This window comes from Physella acuta, unplaced genomic scaffold, assembly GCF_028476545.2.
Source record: "Physella acuta isolate Inbredline_101_S28 unplaced genomic scaffold, ASM2847654v3 ptg000056l, whole genome shotgun sequence".
NCBI lineage: Eukaryota > Metazoa > Mollusca > Gastropoda > Physidae > Physella > Physella acuta.
The window spans coordinates 43450-61437 of NW_026731576.1; the positions used below are offsets into that span (position 1 = coordinate 43450).

A 17988-nucleotide genomic window follows, 5' to 3' on the forward strand; every position below is an offset into this window, starting at 1 on the left:
CCACTACCCCACTACTTCCTTCTATTGACTTAACATTTGATGCAGGTAAACATTTTCTTTCATCTTTCGCAGGTGCTCCCTCGTCTGCCCAACAGAACAAGATGGCGGAAGAAGAGTTTGATTTTTTCAAACCCCACCCCCACCCCACCAAGCCCAGGGTCAAGAGTTCATTTTTTGAGGTGGTGCCCGACGCCTTCGACGACAAAAGTCTCAATTTCACTGGTGACCACAGGAGAGTTAAGAAAAAGGTATCGTAGGGTTTCTTTCAGACTTTTATTTTTCTCCAAAGGGGTAGGGTGCTATTATAGAGATCGGGGGAGGGGGGGAGTGAAAGTATATAATTTCTATATACATTTTCTATTTTTTTTATTCATTCCGGGGGAGGGGGGGGGGGTATTCCCCCGGAGAGATGCCTGAAAGAATTGGACTAATTAAATGATACTGTCGGGGTCGGCGTGGTCGAGTAAAAGCTCATGGTTGCTAAACCAATACGTCTCGAGTTCGAACACTCCAGTGTTTCATCCACTTTTTTCTCCGGGGGGGGGGGGGGGCACTTAAATTTTCTGGGGGGGGGGCGGACACTGATAAAAGTATAGATTTCCTATATAAATTCCATTTCGTTCGGGGGGGGGGGGGGGTGCGATAGACTTTCTTCGGGGGGGGGGGGGGGGGGCAAAGAGATGCCTGGAAGAAACCCTGGAACACTCGGGTAGATGAGACCCGTTAGCTTGGGACAGCAACTCTTCTAGGAGAGACAACTCCAAAATCAAACAACTGCTGCCTTGTAGTTTGTTCTAGGTTGGACTAAGGCTATGGAAGCAAATCCAAAAAGAAAAGTAGGGGTGAAATCGGAGAGAATATCTTCCAACACTAAAATTAAAGACGAAGAAGAAGAATACTGTCACATGTAGATTTATTGAATTGAAAATGTCACAGTCAAATGTAAACTTGTTAATTGACACTGTTACTGGGTCAGAAGCACCCGCAGCACATCCACCACCGCCATGATGGAGTCTGGATTTGTTAAATATTCTGTGGTTGGTGTTCTATGCAAATGTAATATAACTTTGGATGTAAAAATGTCATATTTTTCTGGCCATTTTTCTCAACGTCTGCGTATAATTTGTCAGCTGTTCCCAAATTACCCCCATACATAACAGGGCTGTACGGGTAACTTTGTTTATGGGCTGTTATCTTTGTCTGATAAAACTCTGATAATGGGAAATAATAATCATTAAAAAAGTTTTAAAAAACCCACGTTTTCTGATTGAACTAAAAAGTAGAAAATAAATGCTATAGGCCCTACATCACAATAATGCAAGCGATCACTCTACTATAAGCGATGAAAAACGTGGGGCGCCGAAGTAAAAGTTATATTACTATTGATTAGATAATACTATTGACTTTTATTAGGGAGCTTGTAGAGAGTCAACAGTATTAGAAACTGTAAGAAAATCACGGCGCCCCACGTTTTTGCTCGCTTATAGTAGAGTGATCGCTTGCATTATTGTGATGTAGGGCCTATAGCATTTATTTTCTACTTTTTAGTTCAATCAGAAAACGTGGGTTTTTTAAAACTTTTTTAATGATTATTATTTTCTACTTTTTAGTCTTTGTCTGTTTGTTTGCATTAAAATCTTGCTATCGATTTTATCTTTTCACTTTTTTTGGGTAAACGAAGACAACTCGTAAAAAGACAACTCGTAAAAAGACAACTCGTAAAAAGACAACTCGTAAAAAGACAACTCGTAAAAAGACAACTCGTAAAAAACACGTTGTTTGAATACGTTACTGACTAGAACACATAGATTTGAACCCGTGTCGAGTGGGATAGCAATCGTGTGCCCAACCACTCGACCATATCGTCTCCCCCAAACTGGTCTACCTCCTGTAAGTTTAAACTCGGTTCAAGCTAAATTCTCTGCCCCTAAGCCTGTGGCGACATGTGATCGTTCGCTTCACTGCGCGCGAGGTACGCGTCGCTGGTTTTTTTTCTAATGGCTAGCAGAGGAGAATTATATATATAGATTATATAGCGGTCTAAAATGCTCAATAAAATGTTTCCATTGATCAATTTAGTAATAATAACAATTGAATATTCAATGGTCATCCAAAAGAAAGCTTCCCTGAAAATTTCAGCGCGCTAGCTAACTGGGAAGTGCCAGAAATTTCGATCGCAAGATTTGATTGGAAAGACAAACACACAAACAGAGAAAGCAAGTTAAAGAAAACGTGGGAAAAAGGGAAGGAATGGCTTTAATTTCAGCAACTAGGGTAGACAATTTCGTTATAAGTTCCATGTTTACCTCCCTTGTGGTAAGGTTCAACCAGTCCATATTTCAAAATGTATCCACATTTTTTTTTTACACATCCGGGGGATATGCTAAGCTAAATCGTTTTGATGAACTGCAGCAATTTCGCAGAATGTTGGTTGAAGGTTATAGTATTGTATCTGCTAAAATATGTAGGCTCACTGCTTGCAATGAATTAAAACAAAAGGGCAAAAAAAATTTGCTTAACTCAATTTTTACAAATAATGTTTTACATTTAATAAATACATTGTATTTAGTGTTTTTTTTTAATCAGATAATTTTTTTTAAATTCATGGATTTGAGGAACAGTAACTTATTTAATTAGAAACTTTCGGCCCTGAGGCAGGTGCTAAAACTAGTGTAACATTACCCTAACTTAAACACCTAATATAACCCTTACCCAACTTTGAGCTTCCCCCCCCCCCCCCCCCCCCCCGAAGAGATGTCTGGAAGAAACTCTGTTGTCAATCTCTTTCATAGGCCAATCGCCAATATAATTCATAGACGGATTACCAATCTCATTCATAAACTCAATGCTAACAATAGACTACTACGCAACGTGAACTTTTAATGTAAACCATTTTGTAGAAGAAAAAAAATACCTTTTAGCGATCACCCTGACCTACCTTGACCTCACCAATAATTCGATGTGTGGTGTTTAAATATTCACACGTCTTAACTCGGCGGGAACAGCCAAAGTATTGATCGCAGCACACCATCTGTGTAACACACAAACCCACACTGTGTTGGCTATACATCAACGTGTTGGGCTCTATCAAAAAAGATTTCTTCTTGTACGTTCGCTGTTTCAATTGTGGCCGATTAAGGTAGGGGAACAGCACGTATTTATTAGGTAACGCATTTTTACAGGTGTTTAATGTCTCGATCCGGTTAGATAACTAAGCCACATGTATCTAGATAATATTTTCTTCAATACTACTTGTATTAAAAAGACATGTATTATAGAAGAAAAAAAATCTTAAAATATCCTTACAGGTCTATGTCATGTCCAAATGTTTATTTATTTTAAAATGTTAAATCTTCCTTACTGCTAATTTCTTAAATTAGGTCTAATCATATTATATTTATCTTTTTATCTAGTATAATATCTTTAAACTTAAAGATAGGAACGTATAGTATAAGTACGTCATTGGAACATTACCTAAATTAAGAATGTCGGTTGTAAATGACGTCATTCAATTTTAAACAATTTTTACCACCCTCCACCACCCTATTACAAGCATCATTAAAAAAAAGTTAGACCCCCATAAAATTACGTCACAACGTTTCACACCCCTCCCCCCACCCACAAACAAACCTAAAATTATGTAAATGAACATGTTTTCCATTTACCCACGCCCAAAGTTTTAAACATAAGAGCAAAACAATCTTTTCCCAGTGTAAATTAGTGTTAGATTTAGGTTAAAGTTCAGTTAGGGTTATAGTGCAAGGGCGAGGTTAGTGTTTAGTTTGGGATAGGTATTTGTGTCGACAAAAAATTAATTACAAAAATTTAATTGGATTCTACCTAGCTAAAAAAGCATTTAAATTATCAACAAAAATCAGAGGCGTAGCGACCGATTCAGACTTGCGGGGCGAACCATCAACTTAGCCCCCCCCCCTCCCCATACATTGATAGAGTTATTCACATTGGCGAAAATGAGCCCACCCCCTTCCTAATTAGGAAAGGTCGGGAGCGCTTTTTACCAGTCACCGCCCCGTTACATTTTTTATGTTATTGTCACACAATTGGAGTTGAAAACAGTTAAACAAACCTTTAAAGCAGAGTAACAGTCTATTTTCTTAACTTCGATTGTGTACATATAAATAACGGAGCTCACAATGAGCTTTAAAAAAAAATAGTTTCCTACCCCGTTCGGCGCCCCATAGGTCGGCGTCGGTCGCCTCCCCCCCCCCCCTCTACGCCTCTGGCAAGAATGCAGCAGGCAACCGACTACTAGGAAACAATTAGAACAAGCTGTTTAGCTAGGTTATATACCCAGAACTGTCCACAAGCTGTTGTTGTGGGTACCTGGTGACAAGTAAAGCAGACAAAACATTTTTTGATAAAGACAGGCTGATTAAATTAGCTGAAAAAAGTGAGTAGTTAATTACATCGTCGGGAATTTAAATTAAATACAGAGGAATGTGTCACACTACATACGACACACTCACATAGACACTCACACAGTGTAACATATGGGTGAGGAATGTGAGTCGTTGCTATCTGTTAACACTCGTTCAGATATGCCGATACACATTTTTTTCATAACCTCATACTGAAAACAACACAGTATGTATATAATGTTAAAAAAAATTACCTTATCTGTATGGCTAAGAAATAAAATAATTATAATTGAAATAATAATAAGAAACAGAAAGAAATAGATGAGGTAGACGAAGAATGAAATAAAATAATAAAGATATAAAAACCAATTATCTTCATCATTCATGTGAACCCTTGTGGAGCATACGGACACAACCACACATCTCCATCGTACTCGGTTCTGGGCGATTCCTCCAAGTTGGGTCCACGACATTCCGGCAGCTTCTGTTTCACTGACCTGTCCTTTTTCAAGTTCGTTTTAGCCTACCTACTAGCCTACTATCATCTTTCCTCCGGAATTCCAATCTAGTGCCTTTATGGTGATGTTGCTTGTTGGTTTACGCAGGGTGTGTCCAATCCATCCCCATTTGCGTTTATGTATTTCTTTACCCTTAGTGTCTTGCTCAGTTTTTCAAAAAGCATGTGACCTCGGCATGTAAAGGGATAGTGTGGTCAACACTATGCCCAGCCGCCTTTACTTTCCTTAACTTGAGTTAGGTACACATCAGAGCTGGGTGGACTCAGTGACGTTCTACTGACTTGAACACGGATTCGAAATCGAGAATTTCGGGTTAGGAACCTTGCGCTGTACTGCTAGGCCACGCCGTCCCATCAAAGATATTATAAGGAGAAATAATTAGGAAAATAACATCGATAATATTAATAATTGTAACAATACTCAGTGATAACGATACTCCTAACGATAACAATACGACGATAGCGGAAACTATACATGCAAAAACTTAATGACAATTTTAAATATATATATATATATATATATATATATATATATATATATATATATATATATATATATATATATATATATATATATATATATATATATATATATGTATATTTCTATGTTAGACGTATTTGTGCTTTTCCTTCATACAGGCAGAAGAAGAAGCCAAAGCCCTTGAACCCGTCCCTGAACCCGAAACTGCTGAACCCGAACCCGATGTTGCCATGTCTGAACCCGTACAAGAAAACATAATCGCTCACGACGTCTGCATCACGTCTGCAGAACCCTGGGTGGCAGGAGACAGGGTGAGTGTTTGTTTGCTTGTAGGCTGCGTGCTTGTATGTGTGTTTGTAGGTAACGTGTTTGTGTTTATGTGTGTTTGTAGGCAACGTGTGTGTGTGTGTTTGTAGGGTGCGTGTTTTTATAATTTTAGTTTGAATGTGTGTTTAGGGTGAGTGTATTTGTGTTTGTATGTTTGTTTGTAGGGTGCATGTTTGTTTGTGTGTTTATAAGGTGCCTGTTTGTATAATTTTAGTACAAGCGAGTGTTTAGTTGTATGTGTTTATGTGGGGTGTGTGTTTGTATGTGTGTTTCTAGGATGCGTGTTTGTATGTTTGAAGAGTACGTGTGTATATACTTTTAAAGGGGATCAATGTTTGTAGGGGGGAGTGTGTATTTATATATTTGTAGTGTTTGGGTGTGCATATTTGTATGTAGGGAGTAATAGGTCTTTATATATATATAGAGCGAGTGGGTGTTTGTTAAATGAGTTTGTGTTTGTATGTACTTTTGTATATTTGTTTATAGGACGTGATAGGGTTTGTATGTTTGTAGAATGTATGGGTATATGTAAGATGTGTGTTTTTATGTACATTTGTAGGGTGTGTGTTTGTTTATTTGTTAGTGTTGGGGTCGTATGTTTCTTTTTATGGTACATGGGTGATACGACAAATTGTGTTTGAGTACGAATGTATGTGTGTGTATATATATGTGTGTGGTTTGTGGATTGCTAATCTGGCTAATCTCCATATCTCTGTATAGTAAAAAATGTCAGCCTGCTTATAATAATACAAATAATATATTGTTGAATTGTGTTTTATTTTGATGTCTCCCGTCATTTCATGTCTGATTGAGGTTTATTGAGGTTCGATCTTTTTTTTTCCTATCACCACTCAGTAAATTGAAGGATACAAAATTCACTGCAGACCCCACACAAACATAAAAAACACAACTGATGTAACTAAACAGGTTCTTGACTGCTTATAGATCAGTGTGGCAAATTGTGAATTACGGTGTTCAGTCTGAGAATGTGCCATGTAAAATCCACCCTATTCAATCCGATTGTCTTTCCCTTTTGTTAAGCTGGTAATGGTGTGTAAAGGTGGGGTGGGGGAAGGAAGGCTGTTATAAAGACTTCCTAGATCTTGAGGGGGTAGTTCTATGAAAATACGTTATGTAGTGGAAGGGGAGCAGCTTTACGAAACGTGACGTAGCATACACTATTTATTTCAACAAAATTATATGTTGTTAATCAAGATTTTTAAAGAAAATCTAGTATGTTTCATTTACGGACGACCTCTATATGGAATCTATGTCTAGCTATTTGTTTGATAATAATCACCATTGTTTCCGCAAAATGCGTTATCATTTTTCATTGAACCCTTGAGACGTGTGCGAATAAATAACATATTTGCCTCAAGTCAGAATTAACAAATGCAATTACACCCCTTTAATAAACTAGTTTTTGCTAATCTCTTTGGGGGAAGGGGGTCCATAGATGGGATCCGAACTCGAAACTTACGGATTAACATTTGGGTAAAAAAATCGATTTGGGGTTGAATTAGATGTACAATCCTATAACACAATAGGGCTCCTCTCTGTTGAGGCACTGATTAATAATAGGTGTTTAAAATAGATTCGAATTATAGTAATATTTAATTATTGATACAATAATCCATAACTTAATATTCAATAGATTTAGATACATCGTTAAAATTAAATCAATATAATAGTCGTTTTACAGTTAATATTAAATTATATTAGTTATGTCCCATTTATAAAATTACAATAATCAGGGGATTCAACTTTTAAGTGTGTTAATAAAATTCGTTAAAAATACAGAGAAGTTTTTAAAATAATAAAATGAAATAAAAATTGATAATATTGTTTTAATAAACTGTAACATTTGAAACTGTACATGACAATTTGTACAGTTTGTATACTTATGAATTCGCAAATTACCATTTGAGTCTAATTTAATTATGTAGCCATTAAAAACATTAAATACCAATTAAATACACATCCGAATGCACAAAATATTAATGTAATTGTTCGAATTCGGCTGTGAATGTAATTCTTTTAACTAACGCCTGGGTCACTAAAGATGACTCAAAATAATTATCTTTTAGACGACCTATGTCAGGGGTCGGCAACCTGCGGCTCGCGAGCCGCATGCGGCTCTTTTGATATCAAGATGCGGCTCTCCAGCTCCTTGCACAAATACTAATAATCTTAATAAAAAAATAAAGTATTTGAAATAAAAAAATGTTAGTGGCTCTAAAACCAGGGAAATTTTGAAAATTGTAACTTTTGGCTCTTCCGCTTCAAAAGGTTGCCGACCCCTGACCTATGTCTATGTCAGGGGTCTGCAACCTGCGGCTCGCGAGAAGCATGCGGCCCTTTTGATGTCTAAATGCGGCTCTCCAGTTCCATAATAATTGTATTATTTTATTATTTTATTTTCAAAACTAAAAATATATTATACTGTAAAAACTAAATAAAAAACAATGAGAATAGGTGGAGTAGAGCAGCAGTAGAATGTATATAGACAGCTGACAGCCGCTGGGTATTAGGCCCAGCCCCACAACTGTGATGTGGCCAGCCCCGTGGCAATGGTTCCATGCTTTTCACTAGCGAAGTGCATATATAAATGTTGGTGGCTCTTTAAAAATTTTGAAAATTTGTAGAATGTAACTTTTGGCTCTTCCGTCTCAAAAGGTTGCCGACCCGCAGATTTATGTTATTCAAAGCATAACCCTTCACTGCACGGCCCCAATGTATGTAGGTGTAGTGAGGTTGAAAGGCGGCAAGATTTTGGTTTTTACAAGCTTTAATACTTTAACTTGCTTCCTCTGATTGTGGTTCTTCGTCTGTTATCGATCGAAACTGCCGAGAGAAATTTCGACCACTCCTAACCGACCAATATGTCTGAAACTTGGCACGTGGGTCAAGACCCGATGACAACAAAATCTTTATTAAAAAATGTAAGGGTCGCCAAACGGGGTAGAAAAAAAGGCCAATACTGAGCTGCATCACTAAACTATTCACAATCGAAGTTGGTGAAATAGACTGCCACTTGGCTTTTCGGAATGATTTAACTTTCACATCGATTGTATGCCACCAAAATAAAAACGGTTACAGGATAGTGACTGGTAGGCGAGGGGCGCTTTTTCGATGCCTTGCCTAATTATATAAATTTTAAAAAATGTGTATTTGTGGGGGGGGGGGGGGGGGGGGGAGCTAAAAATTGACAATTCGCATCGGGCGCCGGAATGGGTCGCTACGCCTCTGACGCCACTACACAACATTTCCAAGGTGCATTACCCCCCCCCCCCCCCACCCATTCCTTTCTTTTCAAGAAACGAAATTTAAAATAAAAACTAAAAATTCTGGATTGAAATCTTTGAAATGTTAAGGAGTCGATCTATGAACAAATAAATGATGATACTGTCCATATTTGACATCGACGCGTAACGGTTTAGTGCCGTAGGTGGTTCATTTGTCGTCACTATTTGTCGTTACAAATCTAGAGTGGAAGAGGTGGAGAAGGTATTATTTTGACACTCACATCCTTCTCCTTAACGAGAAAGGAGAAAAACAAAACAGATGTTAAAGGCCTGATACAAATGCTTCTACTATGGGACTGTACCTTACGTCATAGCTTGTGCTTCGCTTTCCAATTGACAGTTTCAGTTCCAAGTCTCTAGCTATCACTTCAGTAGCTGTCCATACCTTTTCCCAACAGAAATAATTAGGAAAATAACATTGATAATATTAACTCTAATAATTGTAACAATACTCAGAATAAATCAGTGATAACGAAACTCCTAACAATAACAATACGACGGTAGCGGAAACTATACACATACAAAATGAATGAACATTTTATATATATATATATATATATATATATATATATATATATATATATATATATATATATATATATATATATATATATATATATATATATATATATATATATATATATATACTGTTTCCAGTATCTTAGGTATCAGCACCTGTTTCCTACAGCTCAGATGTTAGCACCTTCTTCTTAAGGCTCAGATGTTGGCACTTTCATCCAATATCTTAGATTTTAGCACCTGCTTTCTACATCTGAGATGTTAGCACTTGTTTCCTAAAGCTCAGATACTAGCGCCTGCATCCAATACCTTAGATTTTAGCACCTGCTTTCTGCAGCTCAGATTTTAGCACGTTTCCTACAGATCAGATGTTAGCACCTGCTTCCTACAGCTCAAATGTTAGCACCTGCTTTCTACAGCTCAAATATTAGCACCTGCTTTCTACAACTCAGATATAAGCACCCGCTTTCTACAGCTCAGATGTTAGCACCCGCTTTCTACAGCTCAAATGTTAGCACCTGCTTTCTACAGCTCAAATATTAGCACTTGCTTTCTACAGCTCAGATGTTAGCACCTGCTTTCTACAGCTCCGATTTCAGCACCTGCTTCCAATATCGTCAATTTTAGCACCTGCTTCCAATATCTTTGACTTTAGAGCCTGCTTTGACACACTAGGTAAAAACGCTCCATCTTAAGTTCACTTTTCTTGATGTTATGAGTGCTGTCAAGTTTAGGCCAAAACTGACACGGCCTAAAGGTACACTTATTATACAGGAACATAACTTATCCTGAATAAGACCAACTTCATGTTTGTTTACGTCATGTCAAAATTTTTTTTTTTTTAGCGAGCAGCTATGCAATTGAATAAAATGCAAACACACTTATGCAGAAACCGCGAAACGGAAGTATAAGAAATTTGTATTTTAAAAATAGACCTACCCATAATACTCCTTTAATTATAATAAGGTATCAAGCTTATTTGGTTCAAATAAAAAATGAGGCTATTTAAATGTTTTTAGTCTGTTTCTAGAAAATGCCATATGTATTTTTAGCACTACTTGCAATCTAAATAAACGCATGTCAACCGAACATATAAACAATTATTTTTTTTAAAAATACAAAGTTTAAATCGTGTAGGCCTATATACTTATGTGAACTCACAATAACCCAAGTAAGTTTTTCTTTTGCTTGGTTTGGTGGAAAAAATAAAGTTACCAACAATTCTATGACATGTGCTTTTTTATCATCGTTAACTTACACGTTCCTTGGTTCGCATATGTTGTTAATTATGAACTACAATCACACAGTTAAGACTATATTGTTGGATTTATAGTGTATTAATAAAAATATATCTGTCGATTGGCGTTTGAATGATATGTTATAATGGCAACTCGAGGAAAAGTAATTTCCTTGTATTCTTTTTTTTTCCATCACTGTAGGTGAAACATGAAATTTTCGGGGGGGGGGGGGGCGGACTAAAATTTCTGCGGGGAGGGGAGGGGGCGGCGGACATTGTTAAAAGTATATTTTTTCTATATAAATTCCATTTCCTCCTAGGGGGGGGGGGGGGAGGAAGACTTCCCCCCCCCCCCCCCCCCCGAAGAGATGCCTGGAAGAAACTCTGTTTACTTTTGATGATGTTTTAAAGCTAATTAGGTCTAATTAGGTCTAATGTTCTTCGATTTTTTTTTTATAGAATATTAAATAAAAATAGTTGCGCGATTAAAGTGGCTTTACATTATTTTTGAAAGGGCTATACGTTTATACTGGTAGAGGTAAAAAAAAAAGAAATGAATACTTAAAGAGGGGAGGTTACTTCATGCAAAGTTATCTTCCTTGGCAATCTCAAAAATGGCTGCGTATTTCTGACCGGGTAGACAGTAGTCTACCATATCCTTGCTTGTAAATGGGGCGTGCAGGCATATTTTCCCTCTTTGTCTGGCATGGAGGTTGCGGTGTCGTGAGGCGGAGTGTGTGTGTGTGTGTTTGGGGGTGTGGGGGGGGGGGGGAGCAGGAGTTCCAGATCTCCCAGAAGATCTCTTATCACCTAGCTAACACCTCTCAGCGAGCATTGTTGTGACGAGTGTATTTGGCTTGTTTCGTTTTCGTGCGGTTTCGTTTTCGTGTGGTTTCGTTTTCGTGTGGTTTCGTTTTCGTGTGGTTTCGTTTCTTAGTGTTTACTGTCAAGATGTTAGGTTATTAGTAAGGGGTCTGGGGTGTATGTCAAAGCAATGGTCGTTTCACGTATCATCGGATAAATAGGGAGGGTAATTTAGTTTTGCTATGTAAATGCTATTTGAAGTTACCAGTATATCGAATTTCTGTTTTAAATTTCTATGTGCTGGTATCTTTGTTGTGCCAGGTACAGAATTCAGTGTTTCTTTCGGCCATTCTAACTTTGGCATGGGGGGGGGGGGGGAGGTTTGGACACTGGTTGAAGTATATATTTTGTATTTCATATTTCGTTGGGGGGGGGGGGGATGACTGAAAAAAAACTGCTAGGTTAAACAAAAAGTGTTATTCTGCATTTTTAATCCTTACAATTTTAAAGTTTAAACCTCACAAAGTTTCTGTTATATGCTAGATGAAAGAGCTTATTGTTATATCTAATATAGCTCGGTTATATTTGGCATTTGCTGCTCTGTATCGCAAAGAAATGTGGAACGGGTGGGTGAATGGGTAGAGATTTTGTTTACATTGTTTTTTTTTAAATACGTGATTATTTTGGCATGTAATCAGAGGCGTAGCGACCCTTCCCGGCGCCCGGGGACAAACTTTTCGATTTGCACCCCTCCCTCAAGATTTCGATTTGCACCCCTCCCCCCTCAAAATTTCGATTTGCACCACCTCAACCTTTCAATTTATTCTTCCAACCCATTTTGGCGCCCCCTAAGGTCGGCGCCCGGGGACATATGTCCCCCCCCCCCCGCTACGCTACTGCATGTAATTCACCTCGACAGGTCGACAGACTCACGTTGTTAAAGTATCTGGGTAGTCTGGGTAGGTTTGAAGATTCTGTTTTGTGCGTGGTTTATACACTCAGTATACAACAGCAAATAATATACGGAAGTTGAAGCAACTATAAGATGTTGATGAGATCATACACATCGAAACAACTATATAAAAGAAGATGTTAGCGAGATCATACACATCGAAGCAACTATAAAAGAAGATGTTAGCGAGGTCATACACATCGAAGCAAATATAAAATAAAGTTTTAGCGAGATCATGCAAAACATAAAGAGCACACATTTTTTTTAGCTTCAATAAAAAAAATTAAAAATTAAAGACAAGTCCGGAATATCTACTAATAAAGGCCTAAGTAAACTTAGTCAACCATGTTAAGCAGATCTATACCTAATGAAAGTCAGTTTTTGTCATACAATCATGTAAGGTATCTCTTCCTAACCCACATACGTTTAGAGTTCGAGTATAGAAATTGTGAAAAGTGCTGTCTAGTGCGTTCAGGCTTGCCATATTGGCAACGCTAAACCGACAGCAAAAAATAGTCCTGCGCTTCCTTCGTCACTCAACACAAGTTCAACGAACTTCAATTCTACCTTCAACTGCAGGTAACTACAACAAACAAAACAAAATCAAAATATGTTTCAGTTTGAAAAGTTTAGATTAGTGGGATTTTTAATTATTTAGACCAAATATGATTTGTTCTGTTTATAGGAAAGGGTGAATTTTACATTATCTGCCAAATGGCAGTAAAAATAAAGGTGTTCTTTGTTAATATTTTTGTTCGCTTGTAATTAACAACGTATTAGGTAAGTCAAATAATGTTTTAAATAATCTGAAAACAGATATTATTTAGAATTTTCGAGTTCTTAATTTACCCACATCATAGCTCAAATAACAAAAATAAAAAATAAACTCCCCAGAAGCCAAAACTTGTGGGCAAGGAAGATGATATTTCCGCGTGTGTGTAGTTATAGAGAGCACGTGTTATGTCGTCTGCGTTCCCCACACTCTCTAAGACGCTTCTCAGTGCCTCACCCAAACCTTTTCCTGCCTAAAAGTGAAAATCTAGTTAACGTAGGTCGACGTTTAAAGGAAAAAGTTGAAACGGAATTTTCAACGGGAAAGTCAAGTCAATTTTTAAAACGATGTTTTTCATTCCCCTGTGCCTCGCGAGCTTGTCAAGATTTTTCAACGGATTTTTGTAATCTGTTTAGAATTACTTTTTTGTAATTACACCTTTAACAAATTTTAAGTTTTGTGGACAATTTCCGGTTAAATTTAAAAAAAAAAAAAGGGAAACAGTTTCGGCAGTGTATTAAAAGAGATTTTTCAGTCTAAAAATAACTAGTGCCTTGTTCCATATGTGTTCTCCGGCGTTCGTGCATTGAATCAGCCGACCCCCCCCCCCCCCCTCCCACATCCCGTGGAAAATTCTAGCTTGACCATCCACCATCCCTTGAACTAATAATCTTGCAGGAGCCCGTGCATTGACCCTCCATCACAATTTGAACCTATTTGCAATGATGTGTCCTTACAATATTTAAACATCCAGCTGTATATATGCTGATTTTAATTATTTAAATTTTGGAAGTTTTACCGTAGACTGTCTGAAACAAGAGTCCATAAATTTAATAAAATATTGCAATTTCGCATTTGCTCTAGATAACATAATGGGCTGATTTTGTTTTAAAGTTTCTTTATAAGATGCATGTTTAAAGATTTAAAAATCCAACTTAAATGAGAGCATATATTTATAAATAATTTGCAAAGATTTTAGCAGCACAAACAATAACCAATACATCCTCCACACATTTTGGAAATTATAACAGTCAGAGGCGTAGCGGGGGGGGGGGACATATGTCCCCGGGCGCCGACCTTAGGGGGGGGGGCGCCAAAATGGGTTGGAAAGACAAATTGAAAGTTTGAGGGGGGTGCAAATGAAAAGTTCGAGGGGGGGGGGTGCAAATCGAAAGTTTGAGGGGGTGGGGGGGGGGTGCACATCGAAAGTTTGTCCCCGGGCGCCGGGAAGGGTCGCTACGCCTCTGTTAACAGTAGTTCAAAACTCGAATCGTAGCGGATGAACATAGCCTTTCGTGCATCACGTGACTCAATCTATTCAATCAAATAATCGATAACATTTAATAATTTAATATGTTAACAAAACCAAATCAAATATAGGTAGTTTGTTCATATACATTGCTAGTTTGTTTAATCTACTCTGTATAGGAATCTCTAGTTTCTATCTAGACATTCGCTAGTTTGTATATAGACAATATGTATATTGTGCACATGTACCATTCAGGTTGTAATAATTAGGAAAATGCAGAAAGGCACCGATGTTTTCTTGCCGCTATCGTTGTTAGGATTATGATTAGGGATATGGGTAAGTTAAGTGTTGGGCTAGAAATATGTTCAGTTTAAGGTTTAGGGTCACGATTGGTGCTAGGGTTATTAAGGCATAAGTTTAAGTTAGGATTGCAAATAGGTCTACTGGTAAAATAAATGTAGCTGCGAATACGTCCTCTATCAACTTAATTAATAAAAGCTAGTAACTGTTATATGTTAGTCGTAGAACCGGTTCAACTAGGTACCCGCACCTGAAGAAAAAAGAAATAAGCACAGCTCTTCATGCATTGTCAAATGCAACCACGATTACACCATCAAGTCGAACTATAAAACAGTTCTATTTTCTCTGTCTGATTTCACTTTATACCCTCCTCTCGATCTCACCAGTGTCATATCTCAATTAACATATTCACAGGGAATTTCTTACTGGTAACCCCGAGGTTTACGTCCCATAATCCCACGGGAATGATAATAATAATCCTGCGGTTTCTCGTGTAACAAGCTCAGCCCGTTCGCACTGTGTCGAGTGGAACGCCAATGAGCGCACCATCTGCTTGCCTGTGGAATTCCCGAAGCGCGCACCATGCTTTTAGGGAGCAGAAATGTGCATGCGAAACGTGAAGTGTGTCTACTGTTATCTGTCAGAATGAGTTTTTGTCATTTGCTAGTTAAGTCGGTACAGGGTCGGTCTGCTTTTTGTAATGTTTACAGTAAAATAAAAAAAAATACATATAAATAAAAAGAATGTAATTGAGATTTACGAGCTTCTTGCAATATACGTCAGGACAATGAGGGTCAAGGCAAAGAGTCAACAAAGTTAGATTACATATATAATATGGAAACATATTTTTTAAAGTACACACACACACACACACACACACATATATATATATATATATATATATATATATATATATATATATATATATATATATATATATATATATATATATATATATATATATATATATATATATATACAAAATGTGTATTTAAATCAAACACTTTAAATTTCCTTTCACAAAATCCTATTCCATTCTAAAATACTGTCCCCGGCTTTCAGTCTATTGTATTGTATAAGGTGAGTACTTGGCAGTGTTTCAAACCTCGAGACTGTAATTGCCTACCTGGCTGCACACGTGTGTCAGGGGTCATTCAGCCCCCCCCCCCCCCCCTCACACACACTCTCATACCCACGTGGCTGATTGATAAATCAAGCGAACCAACCGGGAGATGCATCAGTGGTGGGTTGGGGAAAGTAGACAACCGTTGGGCACCTGAGGTGACTGGTCAAACTAAATGTGGGGGTGACTGGTCAAACTAAATGTGGGGGTGTCTGGTTATTTAAAGTTGGAGTGGGGGTGTATGGTTAATTAAACTACGTGTGGCGGTGTATGGTTTTTTAAACTACGCGTGGGGGTGTCTGGTTATTTAAACTACGTGTGGGGGTGTTTGGTTAATTAAACTACGTGTGGGGGTGTCTGGTTATTTAAACTACGTGTGGGGGTGTCTGGTTATTTAAACTACGTGTGGGGGTGTATGGTTAATTAAACTACGTGTGGGGGTGTATGGTTATTTAAACTACGTGTGGGGGTGTATGGTTAATTAAACTACGTGTGGGGGTGTATGGTTGTGGGGGTGTCTGGTTATTTAAACTACGTGTGGGGGTGTATGGCTAATTAAACTACGTGTGGGGGTGTATGGTCAAGCTATACGCTCGTCTGATTATTTTATAAATATGTTTTAAGTCGGGTTTGAGATTAAAGTACGAGTGGGGGTGTATGGTTAATTAAACTACGTGTGGGGGTGTATGGTTGTGGGGGTGTCTGGTTATTTAAACTACGTGTGGGGGTGTCTGGTCAAACTACGTGTGGGGGTGTTTGGTTAATTAAACTACGTCTGGGGGTGTCTAGTTATTTAAACTACGTGAGGGGGTGTCTAGTTATTTAAACTACACGTGGTGGTGTCTGGTCAAGCTATGCGCTCGTCTGATTATTTTATAAATATGTTTAAAGTCGGGTTCGAGATTATTTATCATGTCTGTGTCTAACATTAACTGATTCAAAAGCTAGGAAAAATTAATTATCAGAACAGTAATTGTAATTATTGTTATAATTATTTTATTATTATGACCATCATCGTCATTCTTTTAAGTTGCTTGAGGAATAAAGGTTCTACTAATTATTATATCTGTTTAGGGCGATACGGTTAAGGGCTCTGGTTAGGGCAATATTATACTCAAGCAATATTACACTAAACCCCCCCCCCTTCCCGTTTTAGTTGTATCACCACACACACACACACACACACACACACACACAAACACACATACCTTGGTCCTGTCGCAGTTTGACACTACATTTCCGCAGTTTAACGCTACATCTGGTGATCCATTCATGTACAAAAAATATTGGTCCAAATACGCAGTTATCGATTTTATGCAAGGGGGATGTATTTTTATTATCTTGTGATGATTAATCCCACCTCGCCGTTATGGGCGGGGTGGTGGTAGATGAACGGAAGGGGATGGGTAGGAGGAAATTATGTTTGAAGGTTGATCATAAATAACGAATGTTTCTAGTGTGTAGGCCTAATTGTTATGAGTAACACAGCTGTCTAGTCGGTGCGTGTGCGGTTCATTGGCGGCGGCAGACTGCTAGGCCTACAAGGTGTTAGAGAATTGGAGGGCTGAGACACGAATATGAACTGTATTATTTGATCTTTGGTTTAACTTTTCGAACAACTGTCTTTATTTAAGAAACAAGTAATATAAATTATATCTATGGCACTAATGACTTCCAGAAAATAATATATTATCATGTCTACACTTTCTTGACTTTTTCCGATGTAGATTTTTAAAGGAGTTGCCAGATAAAATTGGATTACTATTTTGTTAAGCCAAATATAATTTTAATTATTTTTTTTTTTGTAGTTTTGTATACATTTACGAATAACTAAAACATATACACGCGTTATTTAACTCAAATCCAAGCAAACTTTAATTATTTAGGACATTAAAAAAGTAGTAGTTTACCCCATAATCCCAAAGTAGCTCCCATAATAAAAAAAACACCTTTACTTTAAATCATAACCCAACTCTTCGACTACTACTTTATCAGCAGATCTATGCTTGCTGGCAGATTACTA

The 17988-nt window shown here is 37.6% G+C and overlaps 1 protein-coding gene across 2 annotated transcripts in view; it reads left to right on the forward strand.

Annotated features, from left to right (window-relative positions):
• The window catches only part of LOC131947294 (dihydropyrimidinase), a 72132-nt gene that overhangs the window by 12022 nt on the left and 42122 nt on the right, over positions 1–17988 (forward strand). Inside the window, exons 2-3 of one of the 2 annotated variants that reach the window (XM_059308470.1) lie at positions 73–248; positions 5536–5688. In XM_059308470.1, the coding sequence (XP_059164453.1) occupies positions 102–248; positions 5536–5688 (300 nt within the window). In that variant the 5' untranslated portion in view covers positions 73–101. Of the gene's footprint in view, positions 1–72; positions 249–3069; positions 3140–5535; positions 5689–17988 lie in introns of those variants that run through there. The other variant, XM_059308477.1, reaches the window with a different exon arrangement.